This window comes from Cokeromyces recurvatus (assembly GCF_025118155.1).
Source record: "Cokeromyces recurvatus strain NRRL 2243 chromosome Unknown BX663scaffold_3, whole genome shotgun sequence".
Lineage (NCBI taxonomy): Eukaryota > Fungi > Mucoromycota > Mucoromycetes > Mucorales > Mucoraceae > Cokeromyces > Cokeromyces recurvatus.
The window spans coordinates 42776-58259 of record NW_026251389.1 but is presented as its reverse complement, the minus strand read 5'-3'; the positions used below and the strand labels follow the sequence as shown (position 1 = coordinate 58259).

General features: G+C 31.3%; 5 protein-coding genes and 1 non-coding gene across 6 annotated transcripts; 3 read left to right on the top strand and 3 right to left on the bottom strand.

The window, feature by feature from the left end:
• Nucleotides 1–157: 157 nt before the first annotated feature.
• On the bottom strand, nucleotides 158–761 carry BX663DRAFT_428168 (uncharacterized protein; the record flags this gene model as incomplete). Its single annotated transcript, XM_051522664.1, has 2 exons — nucleotides 158–417; nucleotides 497–761. The coding sequence occupies 2 exons, from the start codon at nucleotides 759–761 to the stop codon at nucleotides 158–160; spliced, it is 525 nt and encodes a 174-aa protein (XP_051386276.1).
• A 2667-nt stretch (nucleotides 762–3428) lies between these two features.
• On the top strand, nucleotides 3429–4470 carry BX663DRAFT_529107 (uncharacterized protein; the record flags this gene model as incomplete). Its single annotated transcript, XM_051530219.1, has 4 exons — nucleotides 3429–3530; nucleotides 3578–3660; nucleotides 3714–3875; nucleotides 3930–4470. 4 exons carry the CDS (start codon nucleotides 3429–3431, stop codon nucleotides 4468–4470), a joined length of 888 nt encoding a protein of 295 aa, XP_051386275.1.
• A 1283-nt stretch (nucleotides 4471–5753) lies between these two features.
• On the bottom strand, nucleotides 5754–7463 carry BX663DRAFT_427691 (amidophosphoribosyltransferase; the record flags this gene model as incomplete). Its single annotated transcript, XM_051522636.1, has 5 exons — nucleotides 5754–6169; nucleotides 6243–6901; nucleotides 6978–7114; nucleotides 7208–7293; nucleotides 7397–7463. 5 exons carry the CDS (start codon nucleotides 7461–7463, stop codon nucleotides 5754–5756), a joined length of 1365 nt encoding a protein of 454 aa, XP_051386274.1.
• Nucleotides 7464–9260: 1797 nt separating this feature from the next.
• On the top strand, nucleotides 9261–10273 carry BX663DRAFT_427483 (uncharacterized protein; the record flags this gene model as incomplete). The annotated part of the gene is made up of 2 exons (XM_051522625.1): nucleotides 9261–9638; nucleotides 9734–10273. 2 exons carry the CDS (start codon nucleotides 9261–9263, stop codon nucleotides 10271–10273), a joined length of 918 nt encoding a protein of 305 aa, XP_051386273.1.
• Nucleotides 10274–11007: 734 nt separating this feature from the next.
• Nucleotides 11008–11079, bottom strand: BX663DRAFT_t20. Its single transcript has one exon. It is a non-coding gene; the product is annotated as a tRNA-Thr (tRNA).
• Nucleotides 11080–11626: 547 nt separating this feature from the next.
• BX663DRAFT_495898 (armadillo-type protein) lies at nucleotides 11627–15269 on the top strand. Its single transcript, XM_051525709.1, has 6 exons — nucleotides 11627–11806; nucleotides 11877–11958; nucleotides 12045–12183; nucleotides 12329–12487; nucleotides 12562–13348; nucleotides 13402–15269. The coding sequence occupies exons 1-6, from the start codon at nucleotides 11717–11719 to the stop codon at nucleotides 15232–15234; spliced, it is 3090 nt and encodes a 1029-aa protein (XP_051386272.1). The 5' UTR covers nucleotides 11627–11716; the 3' UTR covers nucleotides 15235–15269.
• Nucleotides 15270–15484: the final 215 nt, after the last annotated feature.

Here is a 15484-nt window from a genome sequence, read left to right as displayed (position 1 = left end):
TTAAAGGATATTTTACAATATGATTTAAAGAGAGAGAGAGAGAATAGATATATAATATAATAGAATGCTTTATAAATGACATGAGGAAGTAATATATATAAATGAGGATAAAATAATGGTAAAATATACAATTATGTATATGGCGTGATAATCTTTGTTAATGAGGGTTGAACCAACCTAATTTATTAAACACGCTCCAAAGCATACTAATCTTATTAACATCAATTCGTGCACATTTTTGCGCATCTGACTTTCTAAATTGAAGATGCCTTTTATTAAATTCTTTAGCTGCCAAGATAAGTGACCTTCTACATTTTAAATATTGTTCTGGTGTGATGCGTAAAGTAGATGCGATATAGACTTCACCAGGATGTAATAGTTCATAATAAGGTAAATGTTTAATTAGCAATGGTGTACCTAAGAATATATATTTATTTATATGTGTATATTTATTGTTAGTATAGTAAATTTATAAATGATATATGTACGTGTATACCTTTCCATACTACAGTAGGTAATGAATGATTAAACACATTCATATTAGGAACCCATTCAGGTTCAAGAGCTTCTTCATCACTTACAGTGATATCAACACTATCATAAGCTGCGGCTGCATCAGTCTTGGCTTTCCTTACATGGCGTTCAGTATTAAGAATAGAAACCGTGTCAAACGTTGGTAGTAATGATTTGTTCTGTGTCACTTTTGAATTCTTTCTGTTCTTCCGTCCTTTTATTATTCTGCAAATAACTCCGACATCCATCATAAAAGTACCTTGAGTGCAAGCAGGAAGAGAACGATAAGGTCTTGATTTGGATCGATTTTTACCTCTGTTGATAACTAAAGAAGATTGATGGATAACATCTTCACTTGCAGTTGAAATGAATCGATATACACGACTAGCTTTACGTGGTCTTCTTTTTATTAGATCATAATGAGGAGGAGAAGTAGGAGTAAAAAAAGCATTATTATTATTACTACTACTGCTATTAGATGGTGGTGGTAATTGAATAATAGATGCCACAGGTGACATAGATCGCTCCTTTTCCAATGTTATCTTTGGAGTGACAGGAGGAGATATAGGCACACTATTAGGAGAAAATATCATAATAATAATTAATAAGAGAAAATGACTCAATAATAATAATAAAAAAAAAGAGAGAGAGAGAGAAAGAGAGAAAAGAGAAATATTGATCTTTTTAATAATAATACACTAAATTAATATTTAATGTGCTGCTGCTTTTTTTGGCTTTGTGACGTTTGATACCGGGGCGTAAATAACAGGAGAAGAAGAAAAAGAAAGGATAATGATAATAATGGCACACGTGGGGGGGGAGGGCTATGATATTTTACTACAGTGCGGCTGGTAAATTTTGTCCGCTCTGAAAAAAATAAATGGCGATCTCCGAAAAATAAATGGCACTAAATGGAAAACGATTAGTGAATAATTGACTTTTTAGCCAAGTCAAATCGGCGTTACTGAGAGTTACTGTCGGTTACGATGTTAGGGCTTAATTCTTTTTTCCTTAATGCACAACATAAATGAATAAAGATATATTAATAAAAGTATTTTTTTAATGGAAAGTTGACTATTTTTATAGCTTTTTAGTCTCATTTACATGCATGAATGTTTATTTTGACAGCGATCATGTCATTGTATACGATTTAGCTATTTCGCTGCATAATATTTTTTTTTCTTTATCTATTTTTAAATCATTTAATATCATTCGTAACTAATCTGAACAACATTTGTGCATCATTCCCATTAACACAGATCATTACATACAATAAAATGAGTCCGATTCCTTACGATAAAAAGATGGATATTTTAGCAAAATTTAATGCTAAGGAGCCTTATAAAGATATTTCTAAGGCAATGGGCGTGTCAACTAGGACAATTAGCAGAATTGTCAAAGAAAATCAAATTGAGATTAACGTAAAAGAAGGTAGATCAAAGAAGATTAGCCCTTTACTTGGGGGATTGTTTGCGCGATCTTTTTATATTGGTCATTTTATCACCACTGCAGTAGACGCTTCCGGGAACTTACATGGTCAAGGATATGATATTTTGCGCAAACCATTCGCAAATTCTTAAAATTATCCAACTTTGGTTCGAAGCTTAAAAAATCTTTATTGCCATTGACGAATGAGCGTAGACGAAATCGTCTGAAACGGGACAAAGCTTATATAAATTGGACGGTGGAGGATTGGGAAAAAAAGGTCGTCTTTAGTGACGAAACAAAAAATTAACCGTTTGGGTTCAGATGGAAAGCAATGGACATGGGTTAAAAAGGGTGAGCCGTTAAAAGACCATAATGTCAACTTTAACACCGGAGATAAAGTACTAGTTTTGCCATGGTTGCATTTACCATGTTCAATATGCTTTCACCATGGTGAAACTTTGGTGAAAGTAGGAGTTATTTGCAGTGATATTAAATGCAGGCAACACGCAAAATGGCAAGACGACCAAAACTAGACGGTCTAAAGGGTGCCTCAACTATTCCTTCAGCAATCAGAGATGCTTTGAACATCCCTGATGGTGTCTTGATTGCACCTTTTAAAGAATTCAGTGATGCGAAACGTTTGATCGATGATTATTTACAAAACCAAATTTGCCCTGATGATTCTAGAATTTTATACGACATTATTATTATTGCACTCGACGATATCAGTAAATTGGTCATTAAAAAAGTAAAAGATTCTGATAAAGAAGTCTCCACAAAAATAATAATGATCAAAGAAGATTGTATCATTGTTGGACAAGCGTTGAGTATGGCGAGATATTGTACAAAGATCAAATTATTTTTGGAAAATACACAAATCAGTAACATGTTTACCCTCGAGTATGCAAAGGCAATTAAGATCAAGAGAAGAGAAGAGAGGAAGAGATCCAAGATGTCAAAACCAATCTCACGCATAAAGGTCAAATGTTGATGTATAATGCAGCAGATTGTAGCTATTACAAGATAAACGCCGATTTGGAGAGAGACAAAGGTAAAAGGAAAGTAACGACAACTATTGAGGAAGAAGATAGTGAAAACGGGGGATCAGTTGATCAGAAGAATTTAGATAATAAGGATGAGAATGACAGAAGCAATGGAAAGAGATTGAAACAGAAGTCTCTTGCTAACATTGGGGAAAATCAAGGTATGTTATGGGTTAGGATTGAAATCATACGGCTTTTAACGGGTTTTAGATATATCACTTCTCACAAACACATCTGGAGACACCTATCAAAATTCAGTTTCCTCAATTGACAGTCCTTATATTGCGTACGTTATTAGCTTGGATGAGATAGAACCATTATTGTTGGAAAACCTTGATGAGATTCGGTATATGTCGAAAAGTGAATCAGTGATTGATAGACTGTAAGAAATAGTTGCTGATATGACATAAGCTGTTTGCACAACTAATAGTTTTATTTCATAGAATGTACAGTGGTATTGAATTTGTTGATACTTGTGAAAACCGCGAAAATATACTTGATGCCCTTGATGACGACATCCGCAGTCTTGCTGATCGATTTTTTCGAGTAAGTGGTATCCAAAGTAAAAGGTAACAAGACTAATTGTTTTATAGGAAGTGCAATACAAAAATGACAATTTTCTGTTGAATCCCTTGAAACCTGAATTCGACAATATAACAATTCTTTTATTATCTTGGTAAATTCATTTGCTTTGCTTGATAGTATTTGGAATTAATAAAAACTCTTTAGCCATTCTAATATACTCAAAGATTATAAACTCCAGCAATTAAATTTTCATTCGTACAAGCCTGTAGAGGATCAAGATAATAGGGAAAATGATTACAAGATAAAATACGTTGTGCCTTTTGTTAATTCTGTTTTCCATGTCAATGACAGATTCCAAATATATTGGTAAACTATATAAAGAAAAATCAGTGGTAGCAGGAATTGATACTTTTTCTTTAGGGATTTACCATTCGATTTCTATGATTGTTCAAATATGAGTATCCAGCACTGTCAAACATCAGATGCCAAATTTGTTGAAATTAATGGTTTGGAAATTGGAGCTGTAGAAATCAAACCATTTCATACAGCAGCTGCTGACATCGATAACGAAATTGTACGGCTTGGTGAGATAACCAAAAGAATGCTTCATAGAAGAGTGATGAAGGCGAAATCACTAAGGAAGTTTATGACCTTTGGAGTCATGGTTTATGGCTTGATTGTTGAATATTATATTCACCAGTATCATCCACCACAACCATCAACAGCATCAGCATCTGCAGGATCGTCATTATCATACACATTTAAATTTATCCAAAAATGCATGTTGCCAACGCTGTCAAGTACATGCACCCGCATGATGCTGTCCTTGGAATACTTGATTTACTACAAGAAATTGATGGAAGACACTATTGCTTGGGATAGTGATATTGATAAGCCATATCTCTATAGTCCTATTGATAATGGATTTATACCCACGGTAACATTGTTGAATTTAGGTTAGGTGTTTAAATAAAAGTTTTCTATATCTGTTGTAAATACATTCCATGAGTATAAAAAAAAAATTGTATTAACAGAATGCCGAATTAAGTTTTTTTCTTAACATGTCTAGAAAAACATTATTAGAATGCCCTAGTAATCCCTGCACGAAATCCCCCCCCCTTTTTTTTTTCATGAGCACGATTAGCAGTGTAAATCCTACTTATTATGATTCTTCTTTTTTTTTTTTAAGCTATAAATTAAATATATTTTATTACAAAAATTAGTTTTTTTTTTTGGGGGGATTGTCATTTGGTATAGTCGTACACAATGTAACAGACTATGTCGATCCAAAAAAAAAAAAAAAAAGTATGTGTAACAATTCATTCTAGACTACTTGAACTACGTAAATTAAATATTGTAGGACATTGCTGATTAATTTAGACTTGAGTTACCTTAAGTGTAAATTGAAATTCTTAAACATTAGTACGAGCTTCTTATTCTTGGCAAAAAAAAAAAAAAAAAAAAAAAAAAAAAAAAAAAAAAAAAATAAATAAATTATTCATTGTAAGATATTTTTATTTTATGAATATTTTTAGAGAAGATATATTATTTTATTTAAAGAATCTTCTGGGAATTGCTATAATTGTGAGTAATAAATCAAAGAGAATGACTATCTTCTTCAAAACTCAATATTTGCTTAATTGTCTTTGAATCAGGCTTCATTATAAGTGTTTGTTCCTTATGTAATTCAAGTATAAAAAATTATTTTCTCCATAGATAAATCGTTATCCCATCAATTTCCTCTTTTTTTTTTTATTTTCATATTCCTCGTTTTGGATAATATCGCAATTGCTGCTAATAAAACGGCTTCGAATTTATATATAATCTAAACATAGGCAAAAACCAATATCTATTTATATGTATTTATTTGCTTGTTTTTTTTATTATGGTAATAATTTCGATAAGCCCTAACAGTGGCAAAGTCTTTTGTGTTTCTCTCTTTATATTTTCCTTTTATTATTATTATGAAGAGGAATAACTTTTAGCTATTCCTATTTCCCTAGGAATTTAATTCATGTTTGTTCGGTCATGTTTGAGTATTCTATCAAAGTTTTTATCTTGTCTTTCTATTGCTAATGTCTTTCTGTCTAACTAATTTAATATTTTTTTTTTTTTTTGAATGAGAAAAGTTCTATTTAATATTAAGCATGATGAATTATTTATAAAGTATACTTTTATATATATATATGACGCATGATTCTTTTGTATAACAATATTATATAATAAACAATATTCTCTAATGTATTATTTCTTAAAACTATTATGTAAACCAATGCTTTCATTATCAGTAGTTGCTTCCTTGACCTTATCGCTACGCAAGCTTTCTATATAATTAAAGTAGGACTCATCTACATCACCAGTGACATATTTGCCATTAAAGACAGATGTATCGAATGTTTTAATGTTGGTATTAAAGCGACGTACGGAATCAATCAAAGCGTCCAAATCTTCAAAGATAACTTTATCTGCTCCAATATCTCTGGCTATGTCTTCTTCATTGCGTCCATAGGCTACTAATTCATGTCTTGTAGGCATATCAATACCATAGACGTTGGGGTATCGGATGGGTGGTGCACAAGAGGCGAAATAGACTTTTTTAGCACCTGCCTCTCTTGCCATTTGAATGATTTCCTTTGAAGTAGTTCCTCTAACAATAGAATCTATATAGATATATGAATGAGTTAAAAAAAAATTGTTTTATTATTATTACTCTTGTATACAGGAATACTTTACCATCTACTAATAACACATTTTTTCCTTGGAATTCTAATGCCATTGCATTCAATTTACGACGCACATTTTTACGTCTTATTTGTTGACCAGGCATAATGAATGTTCTGCCGACATATCGATTCTTGTTAAAGCCTTCACGATAAACAATGTTAAGTTTGCGGGAGCATTGAATAGCAGCAGCACGACTTGTATCAGGTACAGGGATGACTACGTCAATATCTATTTGATCACCAAGTACCCTTTTCACTTGATCAGCCAAGGCTTCACCCATTGCTAAACGAGCATTGTAAACCGAAATACCATCAATGATACTGTCTTGACGAGCAAAATAAACATATTCAAAGATACATGGTGCAATATCTTCCTTGATCACTAAACGACGTCTTGAAATGGCTTCTCTCGTAATAATAATAGCCTCGCCTGGTAGTACATCTTGGAAATCTGTAAACCCGAGAGATTCTAAAACAACACTTTCAGAAGCAAACATATAATCATATCCTGAAGGTGTCTGACGACGCCCCATGATGAGGGGACGTATACCATGAGGATCTCTAAAGCCAATGATACCAAATCCGGCAATCATGGCTACACAAGCATAAGCTCCTCTACATTGACTATACAAGTCCTTGATGGCTGTAAAGATATCTTCTTCGTTTACTCTTTTTTTTTTTTTTTAGATGAGATGTAAGTTTATCTATTGGGTGGGTCATACTCATTTTTGACAGTCACTTTTACCTAAATTTTCCAGTCTTCTGTAAGTTGTTGGCCAAGATGTTTAATAATAATTCGGAATCAGAATCGGTGTTGATATGTCGGTGAGCTACTTTGTCCATGAAATCTCTCAATTCTCTTGCATTAGTCAAATTACCGTTCTAAATAATAATGAAACAAGTATATCAAAGAGTTAGTCTTGCTAATGAAAAAAAACACACTACAAATATAAACATTTAAATAAATATATTTACATGAGCAAAAGTAATGCCATAAGGTGAATTGACATAAAAAGGTTGAGCTTCGGACATAGAAGATGAACCTGCTGTGGGGTAACGAACTATATATGTATATTTTTACATATAAAAAAAAAAGACAGATATTAATGTATTTTAGTATATCCATATTAAATACGAGTAATACTTTTATAATCTATTTCATACCATGTCCAATACCAAGGCTACCAATAAGATTGGAAAGTTGTTGTTCATTAAAAACGTCTCTAACCATGCCATTTCCTTTACATTGATAAAATCGGCCTTTTGCAGCACAAGTTACAATACCCGCAGCATCCTATTTGTATATACAGATATATAGATATACATACATATATAAACGTCATTTGAAGAAAGCGAGAATAAAATAAAATCTTATGTACCTGGCCTCTATGTTGAAGTAGACCTAAGCTTTCAAATAAATCAGGACAAGCAGCTCCATTAGGATCTGCTAAAATAAGTGCTGAAATGCCACACATTGTTGAAATGTAGATGAGTACAAGAAAACAAAGAAAATGTAAAGGATGTTTTTTTTTTTCTTTTTGTTTGTGAAAAAAAGAAAAAATGTCTTATTTGTCATATCGCTTTTGTTTTAGAGATCCGAAAAAAAAAAGATCTCTTTTTTTTTCATGTATTTTAGATTATTGGAAATGTATCGAGTGCCCAAAAAAAAAAAAGAAAAAAGAAAAGAAAAGAAAGAAAAAGTATAGAAGCAATAAGAAAAATATTTACTGTTGCTTTTATATGTAAAAGAAAAAATAAGTAATTGTAGCAAAGGTGTATATTTGTTGCATTATGTTTTCCTAAAGTTTCATTACATTAAATGGCTTTCTTTTTTTTAAATATGAATTTTATTTAAACGAATACTAGAATATTAAGTATGTAAATTATATAAAAGAAAGAAAGAAAGAAAGTAACTTTGGATATTTTATACAAACAGTATGTTGTATTCCATATTTATATTAAACTTTTATCTCTCTATTTTGCTATATTTGACAACGATGTAACAATTAATATGCATCTTATTCTAAAAATATACCTATTTTTTACATGTAAAAAAGAATCCTTAAAGATCTCTATTGCATATAGAAATTGGATCATTCACTTTAGATAAACAAAAAAAAAAGTCTGGATTATAAGAAGAATAAGTCATTGGAATTATAACTGGCGTATGATTATATAGCAGAAATATAATATCATGTGAATCAAGTTTCGGTAATTATTATCGGTTTATTTTAAGGACAAGCCATCATCATATATATAAAATTAGAAGAACAATATGCTAAAATTAAACTATTATAAGATATGAGTAAAGTAATAAGAAAAGGGGGGAAGAGTATTTTATATGTTTTTGTGTATAAGGTAAGGTTAAGGGGAAGAGCATAGATAACAGTTATTATTTTCAATAAAAAACAAAAAAAAAAAAAAAAAAAAAAAAAAAGAGGGTCTATATACGATGCCTTTGAGTGTGCCGCTATAATTAACCTTATCTGTCTTAAAGAGTCAGTAGATCTAATTCTTCCCCTACTCTCCTTTTCCCTTTTTTTTTTGGCAGCCATTTCCCCTTACCCCTCCTCCCCTTTTCTTTTATTGTCATACTGTTATGTTAACAGTAAACAACGTTAAAAGGAAAGTACTTTTGTATATAATCTTTTTCTTTATTATATACTTCTTTCACTCCTAATTATATAAAGGAAAGAGCTTTTTTAGCCATCTCTTTACTCCTTAATTTAGCTTAATTTTCTTTAACTATAAAACATATAAATATTTATATCCGAGTCTCTTATAAACATATAGACATGTATACATATAAATAGTTACAAATACACATATACGTGCATTTATTTTTATTTAAAATCATCAAAAGTTTTGTATAAATATTTATTACTTTCTGTTTTCTTTCGTTTATAATATATATATAATTGTTTTGTCTTTATCACTATTGTTACATATTCATATACATATATACTATACTTGAATGATGTCTTTAAATCAACAGCAGGATGAGTTTTGTAACATGATACTGGATTCAATGAATGAAAATTATATCACTATCAATCAGCAACTTGGACAATCTATACCTTTGCAACAAGATCAATTTCCTACCTATAAAGAATTTGACTCTATTGTTCAAGATTACCTTCAGAATTTATCTTCCAAGAAGCGAGACAAAGCATTGATAAATCAAGCTCGTTATTCTATAATTTTACAAGTTCTTAGAGATCCTCGTAATACGGCTGTCTCAACTGCTCAATTTAGATTTTGGGTAAAAAAAATGTTCCAGTTAAATACGAGACAAGTTATCTGTCATGATGGTAAGCCGGTGGCTATGCGTGAACAAATTTATAGTATTTTGGTAAGAGCACATACCGAAGCGCATCATGGAGGTAGAGATAAAACATCTGCATTGGTAAGGATGATATAAATGTGTATATGTTATTATTATTATTTGCTTTCATTTTATCTTATTTCTCCACTCTTTTTTATTTTTATTTTTTTTTGTAGGTTCGTAGAAGATATTCTTGGATTCCAAAAGAATTGATTGCTCGATTTGTTAGACATTGTCCATTTTGTATATCTCGGAGAAATGGTACACAACAAAGTCCTTTATTTATTGAAGAACGAGCTTCATCTTCTTCTGAAGAAATGATGATGATGGCGGCAGCAGCAGCTTCTGTAGTAGCTCAACCAGTAGAAACACAGCAATATGATTTTGAATGGCCAAATACTGCTACATTTAATAATCAACAACAAACGTCACAATTCGTTAAAGAAACGTTTAATCCTGATTCACAACAACACCTCGATAATTTTGATATAAAGTTTAACCCATTAATAACTACAACATTTGATATGCTGTATGAGGCGCCTGTAGTCAATAGTCATACATCACCTTCATTATCGCCGTCTTCTTCTTCAACTTCAGCTACTTCATCGCCTATACAATATAATGTATCTGAAAATAATTATTTTCTTCATTCAGTACAGCAACAACAGCAACAATCAACAACAAGTCATATTTTACTCTCTCATCAGCTTTATTAAAAAAAAAAAAAGAAAAAAAAAAGAAAAAACACACACACACATACACATACAAGTTATATATGTATAAATCGAGTATATACATATTATTTTCTCTCCTTCTTATTATATATACATTATAAGCATTCTTTAATATAAAGCAGTGATATTTACAGATCATTTGTTTCTTCTTTGCTCTTTACATCAAAAAACAAAAAATATGATATTATGTATTCTACTTTATATATTCATATCTTTAATAACAAATAAAAATTAAGTATTCTCAATCATTTGTTTTACCAGCAAATATATTAACAATTAATCTTTTTTCTTTTACTATTGTTATAATGAAGCCTCCTTAATACACATTTCATATTTTACCACTCAGAACTAATACATTTTATTTGATCAGAAAAAAAAAATTATTTTATTTTATTTTTTTTTTCTTCTACTCTTGCTTCATCATACTACTAAATCTTTACAAGGAACGTCCTAATCATACTATTTAATTTATGATAAAATAAAAAGGATACAGATGCTGTCAACTAGCATAATAAATTATCACAAAAATAATAGTATATCGATAGATCTTATTTAATTTTTATTTCAGTAGCAGGTAGATCATATAATCTTAATTTATTTTGTAATAATAACATAATACAAGCTATAAGCAGCCTTAATCGACAAGCCAAAGTTAATAAATCAGAAAATATGTGATCCGATGCAAGCAACTCGAGAAAAAAAACTAAAAAATATATTGCCTCGGTGCTGGATTGAACAACAGACCTTTTGTTTACAAGACAAACGCTCTACCACTGAGCTACAGAGGCTATCTTGTCAATTTTTTTTGCAATTAATATATATTCCTCCTGAATTTCGAAAAGTCACGTGACTCTCCGGACCCTGCGTATCGCTGAGTTTGTCAGTTTCCCTGTTTTTTGTAATTAAGTTTGTTGGTTGTACTAAGATATAAAGTTTATGTATTGTTCATATTAGAAATAAAAATAAAATAACCATTTAAACTAAAAATTAATTCGATATTCCATGAAGCTCAATAAATAATTGTTATTGTTTTTATTGTTTTCAAAAACAGTAAAAGAGATTCTATTGTTCATTTAATCTTGAAATTGAAAAAGTGTTATTCAAAACCTTAATAAAATGTAAAAAACATATATTATATCAAAATAGTAAATTATAACTTGGATCTAATGATATTGGTTTACACCTTTTTTTTTATTAATTACTACAACAGTAATCATTGTTGATGATGAAGATTAATAGATACATGAAAAAAAACAATAAAAAAAAATAGAATAGTAATTATTTGACAGTCACCCGCAACTTAAAAAAAAAAGTTTTTATTTACATGTATGTTTTTCTTATTTTGATACTTTTTTTATTATTGTTATTTTTTTTTGGGTACCTTAATTCACCTTTTTTTTAAAATTTAAAAATAAAAAAAAGGAAATGGATCAGAATTCAGTTTACCAGTTATTTGTTGCTACATATCATCCTGATCCCAATGTTCATAAGCAAGCTGAATTGAACATTAGAAATGTAAGAGAAATGACACTGATAATATTTATTTCTCCTTATATTTTTTTTTTATTAATCAATATTTTATTAGATTGAAGCGAATAATGGATTCTTACCTATTGTATTACAAATCCTTGCCTCAGAAGAACTTGAATTAGGTGCTCGTCAAGCAGGTAAAATAATCGATTCTTAAAAAGACAATAGTGAAAATACTTAATTCTTTTTTTTTTTTTTTTTTTTTTTTTTTTTTTTTGTATAGCTGCCATCTATTTCAAAAACCGCTTAAACAAAGCTTGGGATGGTGAACGTGAATCAGCTGTTCCTATTAATAATGAAGACCGAAACATGGTAAAGCAGACTATTCTTCAAGCTTTAGTAACTGCTCCAAACCAAGTTCAGTAAGTTTTTTATTTTCATTTTTATTTTTATGAAAAAAAGAGAATGAAAGGGAAGAGCACATCAGTCTGGACAATACACTAAAGAGAAAAAAGCGAATAATGGAAGGAATATTGTCTTAATACGTACTAACAATTGTTTTTATAGAGTACAACTTACATCCACCTTAAATACTATTTTAACAAACGATTTCCCGGATAATTGGCCTAATTTTATTAGCGAACTTGAAAGACTTTTGACTTCAACTGATGTCCGATTGATTTATGTTGGTTTGTTAGCTTTACGTGAAGTTGTTCGAGTTTACCAGTAAATATTTATACAAATAACTGTATTTGCATAAGAGCTAAATACTTATGTTACATAATCATTTTTTTTAATAGGTGGAGAACAGGATCCAAACGTGAGCCATTTAGACAATTAGTTAAATTAACTTTTCCTGTCATTCAGACTATTGCCTCTGGTCTTATTAACAATGACAGTATTGAAGCAGCTGAGATCCTTAAGCTGGCACTCAAAATTTATCATGCTGGTATTCAAGCTGAACTTCCTAAAAGTCTTCAAGACCCAAATTCCTTAGTTCCCTGGGGTACCCTTTTCTTGCAGCTTATTGAGAAAAAAATTCCTAATGAAGTATTACCTGCGGATGCAGATGAACGTGACAGATATCCATGGTGGAAAACGAAAAAGTGGGCCTATCACTGTCTTAACCGTCTCTTCTCCAAATACGGTAATCCTGCCACTATGCCTCGTGGAACACCTGAGTATAGCGCCTTTGCAAAACAATTTTCAGCTAATTTTGCACCCAATATTTTGCAAGCCTATCTTGGTCAAATTGAACTTTGGATCAAAAAGGAAATATGGATACCTAGTAAGTGTTTAGCCTTGACATCTTCCTTCTTTGCTGATTGTGTCAAGAATAAGACAACATGGCAGTTACTGAAGCCTCATGTGGAGACATTGGTAGCTCATTTCATTTTTCCTCAACTCTGCTTTTCCGATGAGGATCAAGAACTTTGGGATGAGGATCCTGTTGAATTTGTACATAAGAAAGTCGATCCTCTTGAGGATTTCCATTCACCTCAAACAAATGCTATGAACTTTTTGATTGACTTGGCTCGTGACCGTAAAAAGTATACCTTCATGGGGATCCTTAATTTTGTTAATAGTGTCCTTAGCAAATATTTAGAAGCACCTGAAGATCAAAAAATCCACGTGAAAAGGATGGTGCAATGTGTATGATTGGTGGTTTAGCCTATCAGGTCCTTCAAAAAAAGTCTCCTGTTGCTAATATGATGGAACCTTTCTTTGTCACTCATGTCTTTCCAGAATTTAAGAGCAAATATCCCTTTTTAAGAGCTCGTGCTTGTGACTTGACTAGACATTTTAGCGATTTAGATTTTAATAACGAGCAAAACTTAGCTACCTTGTATCAAAGTGTTATTGATTGTATTCGCGATACAGAATTAGCTGTTAAAGTCCAAGCTTGTCTTGCTCTTCAACCTATGATTCGCCATGAAAGTGTTCGTAATGCAATGGCACCCAACTTGCCTTTTATCATGCAAGAATTATTGAATTTAACAAATGAAATCGATATCGATACATTAGCAAACGTGATGGAAGAGTTTGTAGAAGTCTTTGCTGAGCAATTGACACCCTTTGCTGTTCAGCTTTGTACTCAATTACGTGATACTTTCTTACGTATCATGGAAGAATTGAATCAGAGTAATACATTAGCAAACGCAGATGATGATGAATTTACAGGTGATATTGATGAATTAAGTGACAAGACGATGGCTGCTATGGGCGTTTTGAAGACAATTGGTACTTTAATTCTTAGTCTTGAAAGCACGCCTGAAATTCTTCAACAATTAGAAAATGCTCTTTTGCCTGTTATCACCTATACCCTGGAAAACAGAATATTGGATCTCTATGATGAGATCTTTGAAATTATTGATTCCTGTACCTTCTCTGCTAAACGAGTAACTCCCACAATGTGGAGTGTCTTTGAGCTCATTTATGCCGCCTTTAAGGATTCAGGTATTGATTATATGGAAGAAATGTTGCCTCCACTTGACAACTATATTTCCTATGGTAAGGATGTCTTTGTCAGTAACGAGCACGTTCAGCACATGATGTTCGATATCATTGATACTGTAATGAAGAGTGATCGAGTTGGAGAAAATGATCGTATCTGTGCCTGTAAATTGATGGAATCAGTGTTACTTAACTGTCGTGGGCATGTTGATATGTGTGTTGCACCTTTCCTCAACTTGGCCTTCCAATATATCTTTACAGGATCTATGAAGACAACTGAATTTAAAGTTCATTGTATTGAGGTCGTTGTAAATTGTATCTATTATAATCCTGCTCTTACCTTACGTATTCTCGAAGAAAACAACTGGACTCAAGGCTTCTTTACTCTTTGGTTCAATACACTTCCCAAGTTTTCACGTGTCCATGATAAAAAATTAGTAATTGTCGCACTCTGTGCTCTCTTGGAATTACCTATGGATATGATTCCAGCCACACTCCAATCTGGGTGGTCTCAAATTTTGGCCTGTATGGTTAACGTCTTCCAGACTTTACCCAAGGCTATGGAAAATCGTGAAAATATGGAAAAATTATATGGCTCCTTTGATGATGACTTTGAAGATGACTTGAATGGCTTTGATGCCGGTAGTGGAGACGAAGAAGAATTCGAGGAGCTCGGTGAAGATGAAGATGTTCCTGATGAAGATAATGAATATCTTGAATATTTAGCTAGTCAAGCTGCACAGCATTCTGATAACTTTAGTGATCTTGAGGAAGACGAAGAAGAGATGGAAGAAGAGATTTTGTTTGAATCACCTTTAGATGAAATTGATCCTTATGTTCGATTTGAACAAGTATTTAGAAATATGCAACAAAACAACAGTGCATCTTATACCCTCTTAACAAAGGATTTGAATGCTGAACAACAGAATCTTATTATGACTGTCTTATCTACTGCTGAACAACATCGTACTGCTGCCACTACTACTACTACTACTACTACTGCTGCAACTGCTAATTAGATCTTTTTTATTTTTATTTTTATTTTTATTTTTATCAATTATCCCCGTTTTTATATTACAAATGATAAAATATTTTGCATAAGTTCCATATATGTTTCCCCCCTTTTTTTTTACATAAAAAATAAAATAAAATAAAATAAAATAAAATAAAAAATAATTAATACAACATACAAGATACGCGTATTGTCAAATAACATGCATTTATTATAATAAATAGTTTATATGTAAATTTAAGCTCATCACTGATAAA

Excerpts from the sequence above, each read along its gene's own strand:
- BX663DRAFT_495898 (XM_051525709.1), top strand. The coding sequence starts at position 11,717 with ATGGATCAGAATTCAGTTTACCAGTTATTTGTTGCTACATATCATCCT. Across the intron at positions 11,807-11,876 it reads CTGAATTGAACATTAGAAAT|ATTGAAGCGAATAATGGATT; the intron begins GTAAGAGAAATG and ends ATATTTTATTAG. Across the intron at positions 12,488-12,561 it reads GAAGTTGTTCGAGTTTACCA|GTGGAGAACAGGATCCAAAC; the intron begins GTAAATATTTAT and ends TTTTTTTAATAG.